Source organism: Phaethon lepturus, unplaced genomic scaffold (assembly GCF_000687285.1).
Source record: "Phaethon lepturus isolate BGI_N335 unplaced genomic scaffold, ASM68728v1 scaffold25495, whole genome shotgun sequence".
Classification (NCBI taxonomy): domain Eukaryota; kingdom Metazoa; phylum Chordata; class Aves; order Phaethontiformes; family Phaethontidae; genus Phaethon; species Phaethon lepturus.
The window spans coordinates 5291-23997 of record NW_010540225.1 but is presented as its reverse complement, the minus strand read 5'-3'; the positions used below and the strand labels follow the sequence as shown (position 1 = coordinate 23997).

Sequence of the window (18707 nt, the reverse complement as noted above, 5' to 3'; positions counted from 1 at the left end):
AAAGCCTATTGGGAGCACCTCCGATATCACAGTGGGAAAACCCAACAGTGCTGACCTAGTAAAAAAAGTGGTAAGTTAGAATTGTTTTCCTGTATTACAACTTTGTCTGCTTTGGTTAACAGATCTCTTGTGACTTTCAAGCCTTTGTAAAGTAAGTTATCTGAAGGACCAAAGGATGAAAAGGACTACTCAAAAATATAAGGCTTTTTACTTTTAATTGCATTCTCTAATTTAATAAGGTAATTTAGACTGCTGTCAGTTCTGAAAAGCATTTTGTTGATTTTACTACACTTTGATCAATCTATCGTCAATTTTCTGTATTTAGCAGCTGGAATAAGGATATTCTACAATTCAGTTTCAAAAGCACTGCAAAGTGGTTCAAAGACCAATGAGATTTACACTGTGAATATTGTCAAAGTCCTTTAGAAATGTATTTTTTTACCTTCATACACACAGTACCTCTTCGGTGTCTGTGCTAATTTCCAGGCAGAAGAAACTTTTCTTTAGATGAATAAAGCTTGCTTGCTTCAGCTCTTTCCTTCTAGTCGTTTTCTACTGGTCCTGTCAGAGCCTGAGTAGAACCATCTATTTTGGAAAGTAAGGCTCCACTCCTTGCTTTTGAGCTTACAGTAATGGTTGACATTGTAGCTGTTGTGCCCTTTGACACAAATTTACAAAAGGGAATTAAAATAAACTAGAAAATGACAGTAGAATTTCCAAATATTGAGTGCTGTGATGGCAAGAGTCGCAGAGAATCTTGTGGAAACCACAGGCAATAAAAAGATCCGATCAGATCAAATCAAATCAAATCAAATCAAAAGCCCTCACAGACTGCTGCCAACAAATGTCTTTGTGGCTACCTCTGCTAACACGATAAAGGGGTTTTTAAATGTCATGATTGCAGAGACTGTTCATAGAGGTCCCATCTTTTCTGGATAATGCTGAAAAAATAATTTCTAATACAAGATGCTAAACATTTTATACAGTGCAACCCCAAAACATTTACAGTGTCAGCCAGGTTATTTTGACAGGCATGTGTAAGCTTCAGAGGATTTTTTTTAAGAAAAAGACTGCATCAAATCCACTGAAACATTTAAAGCTTATCTTTCAAAAGATAAGAACTTGTGTGCTTCTAATACTAGTATTGTTTGTCAGTGGAAGTGATTAGCCAGGAACAGTAAAAATTGTTGACCATAAGCAGCAGTTGGCACATATTTCTTCTTTTTCATACAGAAGAGGAAAATTTTTGGTATGAGGATAGCATCCCTATCTGAAAGTGGCAGGTTGTTTTCTTTCTAATCAGGGTCATGTGAACAGAGGAACATTCATTTGGGGACTTAATCAGGGGTCCAAATTGTGTCACAAAATACATCTAGGTATTTTCTAGGCGGGAAAAATCACAGAAATTTTTTACCACTTTTGAGCACATATACCCCTAATTAAGTAAACAAGACTGTTCAGACCTATTTAAAGTTACCGCTTCAAAAAGCATAATTTTGAACCCAGATTCAGCACTCTGATTTACCACGCTGTTCCACAAGCAGCTGTGCTTGTTCAGCGGAGTTGGCAGTACTCTTTGGACTGGGATGAAAATGAACAGCAGGAGGCAGAAAGGACGGTAACTTGTTAATCCATTGCTGTGGTCCAAGCCCTTCAGACATGGCACATGTTCCCCTTTACTGACTCTGCTACAGGGTAGTAATCCCTGGCAGGGTCAGGATGGGCAGCTGGGAGGATTGACGCCTTAACCTCCCAAAGCAAGATTCACCAGGGTTTATCTGTCAAATCTCTAGGAAACATACTTAGATGCCTTCTTTAATGAGAGCTAATGTTATTTGCAAGAGACATTGTCCTGTGCGAGTTGCATCCATGTCATGTTTTCTGCTTCAAGCCTGTTCAGAGTGTTTCATCTGTCAAAGTTAAATCAAAATTGATACGATTACTGCAGCAGTTGGAATGCTACGGGCAGTGAAATTGTACATTTGTATGTCTCCTGAATTTGTCTCTTAAGCCCCAACTCCCATGTAGTAGGAAAAGAGGGCTGGGTCATACCTAATGCACAATTTAAGCTGTGATTCAGGTAGTCAGCCCTCTATGTCCAACAAGACTTTAAAACGCTAGAACACAACATAATACTTATTACTGTGTTCCCAGACCTCCAGAAACTCGTTTTTTGTGTCTGTAGGATATAATTTAATATAAGAAATGCATCATTTAAACAAGATCGATTTTGTTTCTTAGGCTTAAAGAAATGGCTTTTTTCTTTTGAATCTTTGTAGGAGTTGGATCATTCAGAACAGAGTGGAGTGCCTCAGATAGAACCTGTACTACCCCCAAGGTAAGTGTAATTCTTCAGTGACGCACTTAAAAGTGGTGTTTCTGAGTTAGTTTGCCTAGTTAGCCTCAATGTAGATACTACCAACTCTAGTTCTAACTCAATAGGATTGGGTAGCTAGTATGCTTACTAATAAATAGGCAGGACCAAGTTGCTCGCTGATTAATACTTGTTTGTACATCATTGGTATGAGCAGGGAGATTATAGGAGGACAGCTGTTTGGCTCTTCAGCTAATGTACAGTGGCTGCTGACAGTCATTCCTTTCTGCATCTTTAACCTTCCACCCACAGCTGAACGCAGAACATCCCCTCCCGCATGTTGCTGACCTTTTGATCAACAGCATTTGCACTTGTGACTGGGTCTGAGTGGTGAAGGAATGGAGGTGGCAGATGCTGCCCACCCTGAAAAGGGCAGATGCTGGGCCAGCACCTTCCCAGAAGCACTGGCTGGTTTATACAGTTTGCTTCAGACCTAAAATGCCTGTGAGGGTGCAGAATCAATGATAACCTTGTTTTTTTTCTTCTTTTGAACTAACAAGAAAGAAGGTCTGCGGAGGCAAAAGTAGCTGGACCAGCCTTAAATTCAGGTCCACTAAATGCCAAACTGGAGGGAGATAAGGCATTGGCTAGCTAGCCCACTGCGACTATCTTGGCATCTGCACTCTAAATCTGTGGGTTTAAACACATGAGTTTGCTCTGTTGTGTCAGGACAGGAGAATCTCTCAGTTATTAAACTTAGTCTACCAATAATAATAAGTATTCATTAACAGGAAAGAATGTGGTTGTATCCACAAAGAAACACCTCATTATTGCGCTGTATAGGCTTTTTACTTTCCCCCATTCTGTTTAGCATAACAGCATTCCTGATTCTCCCAAGGGTCTCTGGAACTGCAGGAAACATTTTGTCCTTTCACTCTTCTGCTGAAAGGGATTTTTAAATTTTTTTTAAGCAAGCAGTAGTAATTCTCTGATTTGCTTGTTAGGAATTTCTTGTTTAGTTGAGTTGCCTTACAAAGGTATGGGTTATTTCATTTCCTGATTTAATGCAGTCTAACTTGGAATTTCCCTTTTTGTCAATATTAAAAATGCTTAGTTTAGGATGAGGCCCAGAAAGGGGAGAGGTGAAAGTTGAACAGAAGTGGAAATTTTATTTGAAATTTAAAAGATAACCTATATTCAAATAGTAATAGAGAGCTCTTAATAGGAGCATTAGTAGAACACTAGTATCTTCGCGAGTGGTGGATGACACTCACAAAATATGTCAGAAGAATACTCTAAAGATCCACTAATGCACATTTGTTGTGGTTGATAATTTTTAAAGACCTTTGAGGAATTCAGGCAAGCAAATAATTATGCTGAATTACACTATATTAAAAAAAAAAAAAAAAAGAGACAGTTGTAGCAGAAACTTGCAGTAACTGGCCGAAGATTCCTGGTAACAATCAAACACTCTTGTATTTTTGGAATAGTGGTAGGGCTAGGGTTCTTAATAACGGGAAGCCAAAGTTTTATGTGCATAATGCTTGCTTATAACAGAGCTGATTTTTAATTAGCAAATTATTGATTTGGCCACACTCTTTGATTCTAAAAATCATGGCTTGTGTGTACTGTATAGGCAACTTTTTAAAATCAATGCTTAGTAAGGGGAATTTTTAGATTTTTTTTTTTTTTTTTTTTTTTTTAAATTACCACTGTCACTTACTAGTCTCTGATTTTGGTTTCTAAACTACTGGTACGCTAATGAGAGTGTGGTACCTCCAGCATTGCCAGAAAACTTGAGTGTTTTCACTGATACTTTCTTTCTGCAGTAGACATCTGTTGCATAAAAATGGTATTGATGCCATTGTGCAAAGTGGTGTCATATGTCATGAGTATCAGCAGAGGCCCAAAAGTCATTTCAGGTAAGTCACATCCCAGGGAATGAGCTAGGCTGATTCCTGAAGACTAGCTAGATCAGCAGAGCTTTTCAGGGCTTTCACCAAAGCTCTCCACTGGAAGAACTCTGTCCTGAGGCAGCTTCAGACAAAGCTCTTTCTAAAGGTGGATTGCTGAAAGAAATCCTGCTTATGTAGTGCATTCCCGAGAAAGCTGGCAGTGTGTTCATAAGTGAAAGTGATGAGCGGACTTGCAAATATGTAGTCAAAGGATCTAAGGACTTTATCATCCATTTGCAGTATCTGCTGAGTTCATGTATTCCTGGAGAGCTTCAGATACTACACACTTTACAGCCCAAGTCATCATGAGTCACATTTCCTTATTGCATACTCTGTAGCTAGGGCTGTAGTGGAGGATGAAGTATCAAGCTTATTAATATGCATATTTCTCTGATGGTGTACCCAATTTTTAGGCCTATAGATGGAAAAATTATACCTGCTCGACCTCCCCCACCTAAAGGTGTTCCTGGAAGGCCACCTCCACCAAAACTCTCTGCAGCCAAGACCTCCTTCCAGAAGGATGCTCTTTCACGATCTACTTCTGACATCGCTCCTGATAAAAAACCCAGCAAGTTCAGACTGGGACCCAAGAGAGCAAAAAGTCAAGTCTTCAAAAATGCAGATCCAGCATTACCTCCTAGACCTAAACCAGGTCATCCTCTCTACAGTAAATACATGGTGAGAGTTGAAATAGAATATCTGAGACTGTTGTTTATAAAACAGTGACAATGAAAATAGTAGTGAAAAAGGTAGTAAGGTAGGTTACTATGATATGGCTTTCATAATTTTCATCTATCAGCATAATTTTCCTTAGAAAATACTAAGAGAGAAATAGTGATAGGTACTGTAAGGTAATATTGGAGAAAGCAATATACACATGCAAAGTATAGAAATATGTGTGTGTGTATTTTTGTGTATATATGTAATTTGTATATATATCTTTAATGCATAGCTTGTTTTGGGGGGTTCATCATACAGTCACAAGTTCTGAATTCTATTACAGCACGTAACATGGTGCTAAATAATTTCATTTATATATTGTTATTCCCTGTATATGTCAAAATGCTTAAAAAATTGAGGGGCATTAGAACTTAAAAAGTAGTTTACCTTGTTTAATCAAGCCTGCAATGCATGAAGAATGTAACATCACTTATCTTACATTTGCATCCTATTGATGCCATCCCTTTTCATTATAAAAATGCTTCTTTTTGGTATTGCATGTGTTGTTAGGGAATATTAAATATAAATGGATCAACATTACAGATAAAAAGGACAGAGTCTTTCTCCAGGTGCTTGAAACTGGTCAAAGCTGATGACTGCTTGAACCAGTGCTGTTGTCAAAAAAAGCACCCACACAACTGCAGCATGAACACCACCAACATTCAGCATGAAGTGGAAGCTTCTGTTGCCTTCTCTTTGATCTTTACTGTCACATTTAAGATCCTTGGTGAAACAGAGAGAAAGATGTATCTAAGTCGATAGTAGGAACAGCTTTGAGATAAGGGAAGCATGTTGCTTCCTCTCTGGTGTAGCCACACCTGTTTATATAAGAAACATATGATGTATTTTGTAGATGAGATTTTTTTTTTTTCAGTAGCAAATCACTAGTAATTCTCTGCCCTCAAGTGTTACTGTCAATGACATTTTCCTCCCAAGTTGTTCTGCCAGTGCGCTCTATGACAAATGAATACATTTCTCTGTCAGTGTGTTGCTGAACTTCCATGTACTGTATGGTATGATACCAGTTAGGTGGCTAAGACACTTTGAAAGCAGATGACACCACCTGAGTTTCTCAAAATGGCAGTTCTTATCACCAGCAGTCTTGTTCTGAATGCCTTCCAAAAGAGCTTGTCCTCTTCCACTGGACTCCTACATTAGATACTTGTAGCAGGGGGATTGAATAGTTCCATTATCTGACCATTTTCACTTGCAGTGGGAATTTCAGGTGCTTAGAAGTGCAACAAACTCTTCCATTTGCCTCTATTTCTGTTCAAGCTGCCTGTGCCTCCTGGAGTTGCCAAGGAAGAATGCCTGCCCAGGAACCCTGGAGAATGGTCCTGTAAGGTAAAGGCATTTTTTTCTGCTGATAAATATTTAATGAGCAAGACTCCTGTTGCATTGAAGTATCAAGTGCTTTAGGCTTTAAAGGTTACACTGAGAAATGCAATAGTGGCTTATTAAATCCTTGTATTTCTTTAATAAAAACAAAACAACCACCAAAACAAAACTGGTGAAAGTTATACGAAATTCAGGCCCATAAGCTGTGTGACCAATACTAACTGTTGCCTCCAAAGGTGATTCTCTGATACCAGAACAACATTGTGTCCAAAGTCAGAAAATTACTTTCAGAGTACGTAATAGAGATTCTGTTAGTGTTTTCTGTGATTTGTAAACTACTTGGATTTATTTGTTGTTGTCAGGATTCAAACCACCCTCCAAAAGCTTCTGACACAAGTGCACCTCATGCTGTAGTCCTGCATGATTTTCCTGCAGGTAAGTAAATGCAAATATTCTGGAAGCTTGTTTTACTCCCAAGACTTTCAAATAGGAATTTTCTTAGGAATTAGAGCTTAAAAATTAGGAGGAAGCTCAGCCTGTAAGGTCTGCGTGCACAGTTGTTCAAATCCATGGGTTTAGCTATAGCTGGGACAGTCTTCTAGTTAAAGCTAACTGGTTTATCAAGTATAATTGACTTTTAAAAAAACTCATTCTGCTTTTGTCTGTGATATTAATATTAAGAAGGTTTTACTTAGAGAAAATCAGTGAGTGTGACAACTACCATTAACTGAAATGATGCTGTCTTACAGAGCATGATGATGACTTGGGCCTTCATTCTGGAGACACCGTTTGTCTTTTGGAAAAAATCGATACCGAGTGGTACAGAGGAAAATGTGGGAATCGCACAGGGATATTTCCTGCCAGCTTTGTTAAAGTAGTTGTATGTAGGCTTTGTATACATTGCTATGTAAGATACTACTGCATTGGTTTTCTGGTTCTATTTTACTATAGCTCTTGTGTGTTAAACACACTCTATTCTATATTTAGATAATCTCTTTTCCCACTGGCAACATAGAAGACATATCAACTTGTTTGTAAGGTATTAGAAAGATGCTTAATTTGACACAACCACTTTGTGTTACAGGGATTATTTGCTGTTAATTTGAAGCCAAGTGAGAAAATCATGGCCCTTACCAGATTTTCTTTGTTAACCTGGGTAGTTTCTCAGGGTCTACAGAGCAGATAATTTTTCACAGCCGCATGTAAGACAACACTCAGTAAGATGATTGCTTTTTGTGCCTTGCTCCCACCCCCCGGGTTCTCTCTTGTTCTTTTCCCTTGAACTGTGTTGGACTCACCACTGTATAGCCATGGAGTGAACTAGGTCAGAGCAGCAGTTGGGCCCAACAAAATGGTTTTTTTTTCTTCTCAGAATATTTTTTCCAGCTGGATCAGTTCACCTAAGTAAGTGGTTTACCAAGTGGCCACACAAATGGTTATGCTGGCACAGTGCAACGAGATTGTGTTGTTGAAAATGAGCAGCTTAAAGCAATCCTGTTACTGAATGTGACACTTGACAGTAAATGGCAGGCAAGCAACAGGTGCTGTTTTGGAGCCCAACAGCAATTAATTGAGTGCTTCATCTTTAAAATAGATTCAGTATGGTTCACTGCATAAAAGCTGGGTCAAAACTATTGCAAACCTGAGTCTGAGATTGAAGTCCATTCTGTGGCAGCAGAAATGACCATTGAGCTAGCCACACCAGCCATATGGCCACAGAGGTGGCTGACACCAGGATGCAGTGAAGGTGTATGACTGGGCATTAAAGACAGTTAAGTCTCTCTCAAACTGGGACAGCTGGCAGAGATGAGCACTGCTGCTACATGGGTAACACGAAGTAATTAGTAACGAAGTATTTAGTAACCATCACAGTGTGTTACACAGGGCATCTGTTTAGTCTGTAATAGTGTTACTGGAGAAAAAATTTAAGATTTGAGAAGTGCTGAAGAATAAAAACTAGACTCGGGGTTACTGATAATGGAACCATGCTCGCTTTGCTTTCATGAGAAAGATTTGTTAGCTAAATTGATTAGCTGCTTCTACACAGACCAAAAATTTAATGTAAAAGTTCTTGTTACTACTGATGGCTAATAGAGAAAAGATTTTACATTAAAGCTGTGGAATGAATATTTGGGGTCAAATTCAGCTTTGATACAGACAGATGCAACTTCATAAGAGCTAGGGAAGATGCGTTTCAAATTTCTATTTTAGTTGTAAAAGGTGGTTACCCTTGTTTTGGCACATGAGGCTAATTTACTGAATATGAATAAACTCCTGTTCATTCATGTCAGATTTGAACTTGATACAAGGTCTCTACACAATATGCTATAGTATGTTTTACAATATTGAGCTGGGTAGTAGCTTGATGTCCGGACACCTAAAAATAATACATAGTTATTACTTCCCATAGAACCTTCAGAGCACCACAGATACCAGCTCCTCTAGCAAGAGCACTGCCAAGATTATTTGTCCTAAAAGGCAGCATGACTTCCTCCAGTCCTTCACATCAACAATAATGTTCCATTAGCTTATTTTTATGGGAGCTGTAACACAAAGCTCCTCGCCAGGGTCTCTAGGCTTGTAGTCTTACACTAAATCTCACAGATCATCCTTTGTGTCACACCAAAAATACAACTGAAGTCTTCTTATGATAAAGGACTTGAATGCTGTCTGGTTGATATATCCACATATTGATTTTCTAAATTATATTTCTCCAATTCAAGTGAGATTTGTGAGATGGGTTTTTGTTTGGAGGACAGCTGGCTATGAAAGCCCAGAAAGAACCAAAGCCCAGAAAGAATATGTGTAAACAATAATTTTGTCTATTGCAATATATTGTGTTAGTAAATAATAGAGAACAATTACTAATTGAAAGCTGGAAGCTAAATGTAACAACATGTGGTAGCATTCAGTCCCATATTCTGTCAATTGGTCATGCCACAAGTAGAAACAGTAAACCAGCTTCATAAAAGCAAACACTAAATAGTGCTTCTAATAATAGTGTTTGCATGAGATGATAGAGAAATCTATCATACAAAACCAAAATCTACATTAATATGGTCATGTATCACACCATGCCTGTGACTGTAGAGTGTCACATGGAGGTCATAATTGGAGCTGGTGCTTAGATGAAAAATAGATTATTTTAACCAGTTCCAAGTTTATTGCAGTTATGTTGCCATGAGCTTGAAATGGAAAATTTTACTTACTGTGTTGTCTTATTAGATTGATGTTCCAGAAGAAGGCAACAGGAAAAAAATACCTTCTTTATCACAATGTATTAAGTGAGTCAAATCTTATTTCTTTCTCACCTTGATTTACTAGGAAGTAAAAAAGAAAATAACTTTGAAGCAGGTGTTGTCTGCGCTGAGGTTAATATGGTTAACAGTTTCTTCACCAAAATATATTTTAAAAATTAAGCTCTCAAAACTAGAAGTTTATGTTTTAATAAGGTTCATTCAGGTTAAAAAAAGCCTAAAAACTCACTTCTTGGCTTCAAAAAATTGGTAGATCACTTTATAATAACTGTTTATATAGATTTAGACCCCTTCACTCACTTTCCTTCCTTTTGTGAGTTGTATTAGAACAGCATCTCCCATAATTTTTCACAAAAATTAGTTACAGAAACTGTGAACCAATTTAATTAACTTCAGCATTACCTCTCCTCTCTCTGCTCCTGGCTTGTTACTCTCTTTCCAGTATCCTTGTTAAGATGTAACATGGTAGGGCTCCTACTCATTTGAAAGAACAAGATACAACGGGACAGAATATAGCTGTACTTTAAGTAGAGAAATCTAACCTTCAAGTGTGTAACTTGTGAATCTAAAGTTCCCCAGATCAAATGATCCAATGTACTTCAAGCACTTTCATTTCTGATTTGCAAACAACTTGTACTAAGATATGTGGGTAAGGAACAACTTTTCATGCCATTTTTACTCAATAATGATTTATTTGATTTCATAATCATTCACTGCAGCAATTAAAGCAAACTCAGGCAGAGGCAGGAACAGGTATCAATGGGATAGTTCTGTTTCTTATTCAGATAGAGCTTGGCTTGTCTTAACTGAAACTCTATATATAAAAGCTGCTTCTGCAACTAAGAAAGAAAGTGCTAGCTCTGTCATGAAGCCTTTGCAAAGATACGAGTAGGGGATGGCGGGGGGGAATCAAACTTCTTACATTGGTTGTATGCTATGCTGCTATAGAAAGAATTAAAGCTTATTATCACTTTTTTCTAGCATGGTATTTCTGATAAATAAAAAATTTTCTTAGAGTAATTTCTTTAATAGTTTATTAAATTATTAAATCTATTTAAGTGAGAAAAAATAATTTTTTCAGTATTATACCAAATTAAGTAAAATTTATCAGTTGCATTGATGGTTCTTTCTTCAATAGATAATTTATTTTCTCATGCCTGGCATAGATTTTACAGAATAATGTTTGTAAAAGTAGATAAAAACTAGCTTGCCCCTATGAAGCCTCCATGTATTTGGGATCTGGGACAAATATACAACATCCACTCCCCACCCATGTTTGACTACATCTATATTGGGTGCTAGCTGAAAAAAAACATCAAACTCTTAACAAAAGCATATCAGTACACTTACTTGGATACAGGCAAAAAATATAAAATGGAACAGGTAGCTGAGAAATAAAGTGATTTTTTTGTTGTAGTTGTTTGGAAGAGAAATAGGGTCTTATGCAAAATACTGTAACAACCAGGAATTGGGATACAGAAGTTGTGTCCAGCTCTTCCAGACTCCATGAGAAGAGCTGAGACAGACTCCATGAGCAGAGATGAGAACCAGGGCTAGACCGCAATTTTCTACCTGTTGTATCTTCAGTGCATTCTTTCATCATTTTAATTAAACAATCCACATTTTACACAGTGTTGCCTTATTATTAAGTACAAATAATAATAATAATAAAGAAGCAAAGTAAGTTTCTCTTTTGTTTGTGCAGAGGCCCAAGATGTGTAGCACGATTTGAATATATTGGAGACCAGAAAGATGAGCTGAGTTTTTCAGAAGGTGAAACTATTATCCTGAAAGAATATGTAAATGAGGAGTGGGCCAAAGGAGAGCTGAGAGGCACTTCTGGAATTTTCCCCTTGAACTTTGTGGAAGTAATTGAAGATCTGCCTGGAATAGGTATGAGTATGTTTGCAAAAGTCTTCCAGAACATTTTTTTGTACTGCATACATATAGGCAGCATATAGGAGAAAAGTCCAAAAGGACAATGGATGCAGGAAGGCGGTAGAAAGGGAGAGAAGACAGGTAAGAAAAATCAATAGTAGGATTTCTTCAGAAGTTATTCTTAATAATCACTTTCAATATCCAAAGTCTCTATCATCAGTAACATTTTAAATAGTCATTGCTGCTATTCTAAGTTGTTCTTTACTTACATAGGTACAGGAGCAGCACTGAAGAACAAGGTGGAGGTTTCTTCTTCCCTTCCTCAGGTAATCAAATGTCATAGGTGAAGGCAGAATTTACATAGTGGTTTCATAGATTTACATAGACTTTCTATTATAATGTCAAATTAGGTGCACAACTTTACACCTGAATTTAACACAACTTCCACAGCACACAATGCTGCATGGTCACATCTTAAATTCTGGCCTAAACTGATCGAATTCATAGCTTCTGGCCAATTAATGTAAGTAGCTTTTTATCCTTTGTGCTTAAGCAAATTCTTGTTAGCTCTATTTTAAGTATTGCTGCAGTGGTCTAAATTTTGAATTTATTAATCCTGTCCCTGGCCACCAATGATAAAAAGGAATGTGTCTGAGCCTCAGTGAAATTCTGTGGTAATTGCTGAAATGCCATTCTAGTCTACATCTTCAGTGACACTATTGTATGAGAGAAAGTCAGGACACCCGTGTTCTGCACAGCTGCTTTCAGCAGTATCCATCAGCTTATGGGCTCCATTAACGCTTCTAAAATTAATGCATTTCTTCTGTTCACTTGAATAGAACAACAGACGCTCAGCAGAGTGGTGTGAAGCACTTCATGATTTTACAGCAGAAACCAAAGATGATTTATCCTTTAAAAAGGGAGACTACATCCAAATACTGGAACAAGTAGATTCGGAATGGTATAGAGGAAGATTGAATGAAAAGGAAGGGATTTTCCCAGCAGTTTTTGTTCAGATCTGCTCAGGTACAGTGCTGCTACTAGATGGCAATTTGCTATTCCATGGGTTGTGACTGTCATGAGAGTTCTAGGAGAACCGAACTATCCCATTGCATCAACAAGCCACACACCACCACAGGCCTTAATATCCTAAAGCTAAACTAAGTGTTGAACTGCCCTCTCTACTTACTGACTAGACCATTATATTACCATTATTAATCTGGGAGGCAACAGGCACAGGCAGAACAGGACCATTGAGCTACCTTTAGAGAATTCAAGGGTGCAAAAGATGGGGGGAAAGCCAGGTTTTCCCCCAGCTAAAAAGAAACACTGCAGCACAGCTAAAGAGCTGGGAGAGTTGTAATTATTTACAACTGCTCCATCTTGGCACAGAACTATTGTAATCCCTTGGATGAAGCAAGGAATGAACACTGCTTGCTTGTCTCAAGCTTCTTTTTGGTCCCCAAATCAATGCAGTCAAAACCTTCACAGAGGACAATCACAATTTTTTCCCTGTAGTTTTTGCAAGTAACACCACAAGTAAAAGTTGACAGGAAATAAATTTCACTTAACTGGCAAATAGCACACACCAAGTACCACTTCATCTCAAAGTACAAAGAGGAAAATACAGCCTTTATTATGACCAGTAAAAGGTTCAAGTAACTGAACCTTAAATTTAGTCCTCTTAGAAGCAGAACTATAAGAATGTGTTGTTAGTACTGTAAAATTAACTGGTGTCAGTAGAGATTTTTATTGCAGTAGGACAGTGAAGCTGCTAAGCAGCAGTAGTAATAACATGTGGACACACTATAGCACACTAGTGGGGAGAAGACACAAGAATAAACAGGAAACTTCTCCAGAAACAGAGATTTCACTCCAATCCAAATAACTTGTCCTGTCTATGTTCTGCAGCCAGGGTAGAGCTGTCACAGTCTGTACGAGGGAAGAAAGGAAAAGCCAAAGCTCTTTATGATTTTCATGGAGAAAATGAAGATGAGCTTTCCTTCAAAGTAAGTACCTCTCTTAGCCCAATCTTACGCTCCTAAAAACTGCTAAAAAATTAGGATTTATCCACTGTGAAAATAGGCATAGATATTAGCACATTTGATAAATGACCTCACTAAAAAAATTTTTGCCCTTACCACACTTCTATTTCATATTGGCAAAATCTTCACTGAAGACATTGAAAAGAGGTCAGGAATTGCAGAATTCCTCTGCCTTCTCTGATTCAGTAAACATGACAAGACAAACCAACCTCATTTTGCAGTACATTCAGTTCTTGATCAGTTGATGCAGTCAATGGAGCTCTCCTTTAACTTGGAAGACCGCAACGAGGAGGGTAACAGTTAAGAGTGCCAGTGTTACAGCAGCAATGCCTCTAAGGGACACCTAATACAGCAAAATCTAAAAGTTTTACAGCACAATACATAGTTACCATAGCATCAAGGGGAGAAGTTAAATACTTGCTGGATGCCCAAATATTAAGGAGCACAAACAAGAAACAGCATGTCCTTGTAGATTCAAAGTCATGATTTAGATAACTGTGGTACTCCAAAGCAAGTTTCTGAGAAAGAGCAGAGTTTCACAGCAGGCACAAAATTGTGCTTATCAGCAGAACACCCTATTTTCTCATTCTAAAGCAAGCAAAATAATTAGTTTCAGCACTAGCAGCCTGCAATGCTGAAAGGACAGATGATTCTTTAAAGCAGAAAAAGGAAACAGAGGTACTGGAAGAAAGGCCAGGGCCATGACAGTGCTTCAGATGAAGTGTGTAGCATAGGAAGATGAAAACAGGAGCAAGGATGAAATACAGGAGCTGCAGTTTATTTTAAATATCACACTAAGCTACTTAGATGATTGCTTTCCCTTTTGGGAAAGGAAAGTTTCCAAAGGAAAGAGGAAAGCTGGAGAATATTGGGACTCCATTAAAAAAAACACACCACCTTTGAAGTGTTTGAAGAAAAGGAATCCTCAGAGCAAGGAAACACACACAAATAACAAGTAAAGCAGGGGCCTGTAAGCCAGGTCTCTAACATACCTGGAGAGCTTAAGCAACACAAGAAGCTATCCAGCAGTGGTGTTTCTTCCTTCCAGAAGGCAGTGATTTTTCAGCATAGACAAGTATTTACCCTAAGAGAAGTTTCAGCTGGTTTTGGCAAACAATCTCAAAGAGATTTAACTAACAGAGGAGACTGGCCACATCCTACTTCTATTTGATTGATATTAATTGCTTCTGAATAACATCAGCTATGCATGCATTAACATTGCTCAGTAAGCTGTATGGGCTCACATTACTCCTTCTCTTACAGGCAGGTGATACAATAACAGAGCTGGAATCTGTAGACAAGGACTGGATGAGTGGAGAGATACAAGGAAAGTCTGGGATATTTCCCAAGAACTTTGTTCAGATTTTAAACACACCATGAAGTCTTGCCTCTCTTTGTACTCCCTGCATGTGGGAGAGAATGTTTTCTATCCTAAAGGCACAGCAAAGACATCAACATGTTTTGACTATCAATGTTTTGCACTACTTTTTCTAGACAGTCATACTAGTATCTTTTTGTGACAGTGTATGTAGTCGTGCTTCATGAATGCTCTGAGAGCAAATACAAGCAGGATTTTTAGCTGTTTCCAACTAGGGAAATACTGTGGTACAACACCATTTTAACTTAAATAGCATTCTAGTATGTTTACTATCTGGTATTACATTTATCATGCACCAAGTCTGCATAAAGTAAGCTGCTTTAGGCTTCTTTAAAAACTCTTTAAAATCCAAATTTTAAAAAATTGTTTTTAAGATATAATTACAGCACTCAGTATGTAGATAAAGTGTGATATTCAGGTTTCATTACTGCTTGACTTCCACATTAGCAGTAGAATCCACTTGTTTTATGACTTAGAGGATAAGATAACTGATATTTCATAGTAGAAGAGTATCAAACCTATACTCGTAAGAGGGAAACTCAGAAGCAAATCCTTGTGTAGTATTATTCTATTCTTAGCCCAAGCTGCTCATACAGGAAGATCACAAACGTAAAGGTATTTTTGCCTCTTAACAAATAATGTTCCAATTGATATGAATCATCTTAGACCTTCCTCCCTTCCCCCAAATCCTTTCCAGATACAGGTTTAGTTTTTTCTAATGGCTCCTGTTCTTCAAGCAGCATCATACCCTTCTTTCCCAGCTGAAGTTAGTTGTGACAGACAGCATTTACTGAACTTTCTCAGATCCCCTCCATGCAGTAGCTGCACTATTCCAACTATTTGCCCATCCACCCCCTTCACACAAGTGGAAAGCCAAGTCTTCACTCGGTCTGCATTTCAGTTGTCACTCAAGCACTGGAACATACTTCAGTAACACCATTCCTGTCCTTAACATGAAGGATATTATACAGCCTCGGTTTTAGCTTTCAGCAGACATGGATTAGTTTTCAGTTTGTTACCACATACCAACTATACTGAGCATCATCATAAATGGTCTATCAAGGCCTTAACAAAAACACGCCTAGCAAGGGTTACTTCAAGCTCTAACAAAAGCACTTCGTAAAAAGCAGCAGGGTGACTTAAGACAGACATGATTGAGGTAGCTTCACTTTACAGGAACTTCTATAGTGAATTCCTTTTTGCAACACTTGGCTTCTGACAAAATAGTTAAATGCATCTCAATTAACTGCTAACTTCATCAGACTGGAATAGAAAAAATTATGCTGCAGCTGGCTCTTTCATTGCTGACAGTATTCTGTCACTTTCATCCAGTAAGCTGTTAGCATGAGTCATTACTTCAGAGAGATGCAGGTCACTAGGTATCAAGATACCCTTACAATATTTTTTTTGTGGGTCTGGAAGTTCAGGTTGCAAAAAGGCCAACAGTTGACTGGTGGATGGAGGCTGGAAAATATAATCATCATGATTGACCTCCAAATAGTTTTGACTTAGTCACATGCCAGCCTACAACTTTATCAATACAAGGTCTAAGATAAGACATCTTAAGATAAGGTCTAAGATAAGACATCTTAAGATAAGGTCTAAGACAGCAATAAATACCTACAGCTAGAAAAGATTGGGGTGCACCTAAATTGGTGTCTAAGCAAGCTAGTGAGGGTAGCCCTCCCCTCCCTGTGGAACTGCACTTTGGTTACTATCACAGGCAGGCAAAAACAAGTTCACAGCCAAAACTGAACTGAAGGACTCCCCCACAGCAGGGAACAGGTGCCCAGGCTTGTTAGCAGATTGGAGCTCACCTGAGGCAAGCCTGAGGAACATGCACACCACCATCATTACACTCTGTAGTCACTTTATGCCACAGTACCTGCAAATATAGACACAGGCATTAGCCCTCCCATTTTTTTTTTTCTTTAGAGACTTCACGAGCATGAAGTGTTGTATATTTAAACTGCACCAATACCATTCACACAACTAGGGGATGAAGATCACACAAAGTTTTAATGAGTTGAGAACTGGATTTCTACTTTCATTAAGGGGATTAACATTATAAAAACAATTAGAAGTTATGTGGTATTCTAGAAACATGACAATTTATACAGCTATTATTCAGTTTTGCAACCCCCACCAAGCCTATCCAGAACTCCTGTGGAATCAAACTTTAAGGTAAGTCCACCTCCGAGGACAACCCTTCCCACTCCCTAAGCTCTCCTGCCAGGATATTCCAAAGGTGGTGGTTGTTTATTCCAATAGAACAGCCATCTCCTCCTAGAGAAATCCAAGGAAAGAAATATATGACAGATAGCTTTCCCCGATTCCTGCAAGCCCACTCAAGACTTTTCAACCATAACCTTTCAGTGGATTACCCTATAAAAACAGGCTTCTTCCACTGTGACCTGTGCCAGCTCAGTTCCTCCAGTGAGCACAGCAGGGGGAGAGCAGCAGAACCAAGCAAAGCCCACAAGTGTATGATGTTTACTTACTGTTTGTCTGGCAGTTTTCTAAGATTTTGATACAAGCCTCAAAAGTAGAACTGAATTTTTATATTTTTTTTTCCAATTGCCCCTTCCCCGTTTTTATAACTGTGTATTGACCGGTTGTTTCTGTAACTTCCACTGAGTGTTTAAAAGTCAGTGCCTCTCAGTAGGTAACGCCACTCTGCTTTATTTTAATCTTTTCCTCCCTATTACACAGGGCAGGAAGAGCAGCAAAGCCTTACATTCAGAGCAAGGAGTGCCATCTAAAGCCTGCTTGCATTATTGCAGGCAGCTAAAACCTTATTTATTAAAACTGAAACGAGTTAGATGCTTGGCTTTTACAGGAAGGGATTTTAAGACTTTATCACCATGAAACTGCATACAGATCATAACATAAAATTCCTAAGGTGTACAGTATATAATCTGCAAAAATAGGAGTGTGAAGTGGAACTTCACACATATGGAACATATCCTAACTGCAAATATTGTAGCCATTTTCAGCTGTAACCTTGAAATTCAGCTAGACCCTCATACATCAGTACAATAATAAGAGCGTCATTTATCAAAGCATTTCCTGTTTGATCCACCCTCTGGAAATATCTTCAGGAAGACGTCTTTGTTTTGTGTACAATTAACAGTGTCCTAAATAAATCTTTGTTAAGTCCAGTAAGTTTGTTATGGTACCTCTGTAAATTAAGAATGTATTTAACCAATAAAATTTTTATAATTAAGTCATGATGGCATTTTTATTGTCTTATGCTGCGGAGAGCTGAGCTTTCCACTTGACATGACAGTTTTATGGATCTCATTCTGCTTAGATATTTAACCCAATGGTTAAAAAAAAACCACTCACCCACAAACAAATAATACAAGAATATCACATCCCTTTACAAGTAGTCCAAACACCTCAGAATCCTGACAGCTTTAAGACAGTTTATTCAAGCCCTTGGACTCGGGTACATCTCCCACTTACCGCCTGCAGAATCTATGACAGCCATCATCACAGGGTATCCCACAAGATGGTGATGCTCCGCTCTTGCTGTGGGCAAGACTACTCATCACAAAGACAGGGGCTGACCCTGAGCTGATAAGCAATTCTACACATATTTTTAAGCATGCACTGCTGATTGCTGCTATTCATACTCCATGATTCTTCAGCCAATATTTGTATGGAGAATAGAGAGGATGCACAAAATTTTCCTTCCTGCTTACTTTTCCCCTGTCTGAAGTAGTTTTGTAAAGCATACATTTACTCAGAGCCCCTACATGGTAATGCCAGCAGTCTACTGTTCCAAAAAAATAAAATTAAAAAACCTGAAAAACACCC

The 18707-nt window shown here is 38.3% G+C and overlaps 1 protein-coding gene across 1 annotated transcript in view; it reads left to right on the top strand.

The window, feature by feature from the left end:
• SH3D19 (SH3 domain containing 19) overlaps window positions 1-14887 on the top strand; it is a 30490-nt gene extending 15603 nt beyond the window's left edge. The window contains 12 exon segments of the mRNA XM_010287387.1: window positions 1-70; window positions 2280-2338; window positions 4683-4947; window positions 6265-6333; window positions 6690-6762; window positions 7077-7207; window positions 9553-9611; window positions 11290-11477; window positions 11736-11788; window positions 12302-12488; window positions 13374-13471; window positions 14771-14887. The exon segment at window positions 1-70 is cut by the window's left edge and continues 23 nt beyond it. Coding sequence (XP_010285689.1) covers window positions 1-70; window positions 2280-2338; window positions 4683-4947; window positions 6265-6333; window positions 6690-6762; window positions 7077-7207; window positions 9553-9611; window positions 11290-11477; window positions 11736-11788; window positions 12302-12488; window positions 13374-13471; window positions 14771-14887 — 1369 coding nt within the window.
• Window positions 14888-18707: the final 3820 nt, after the last annotated feature.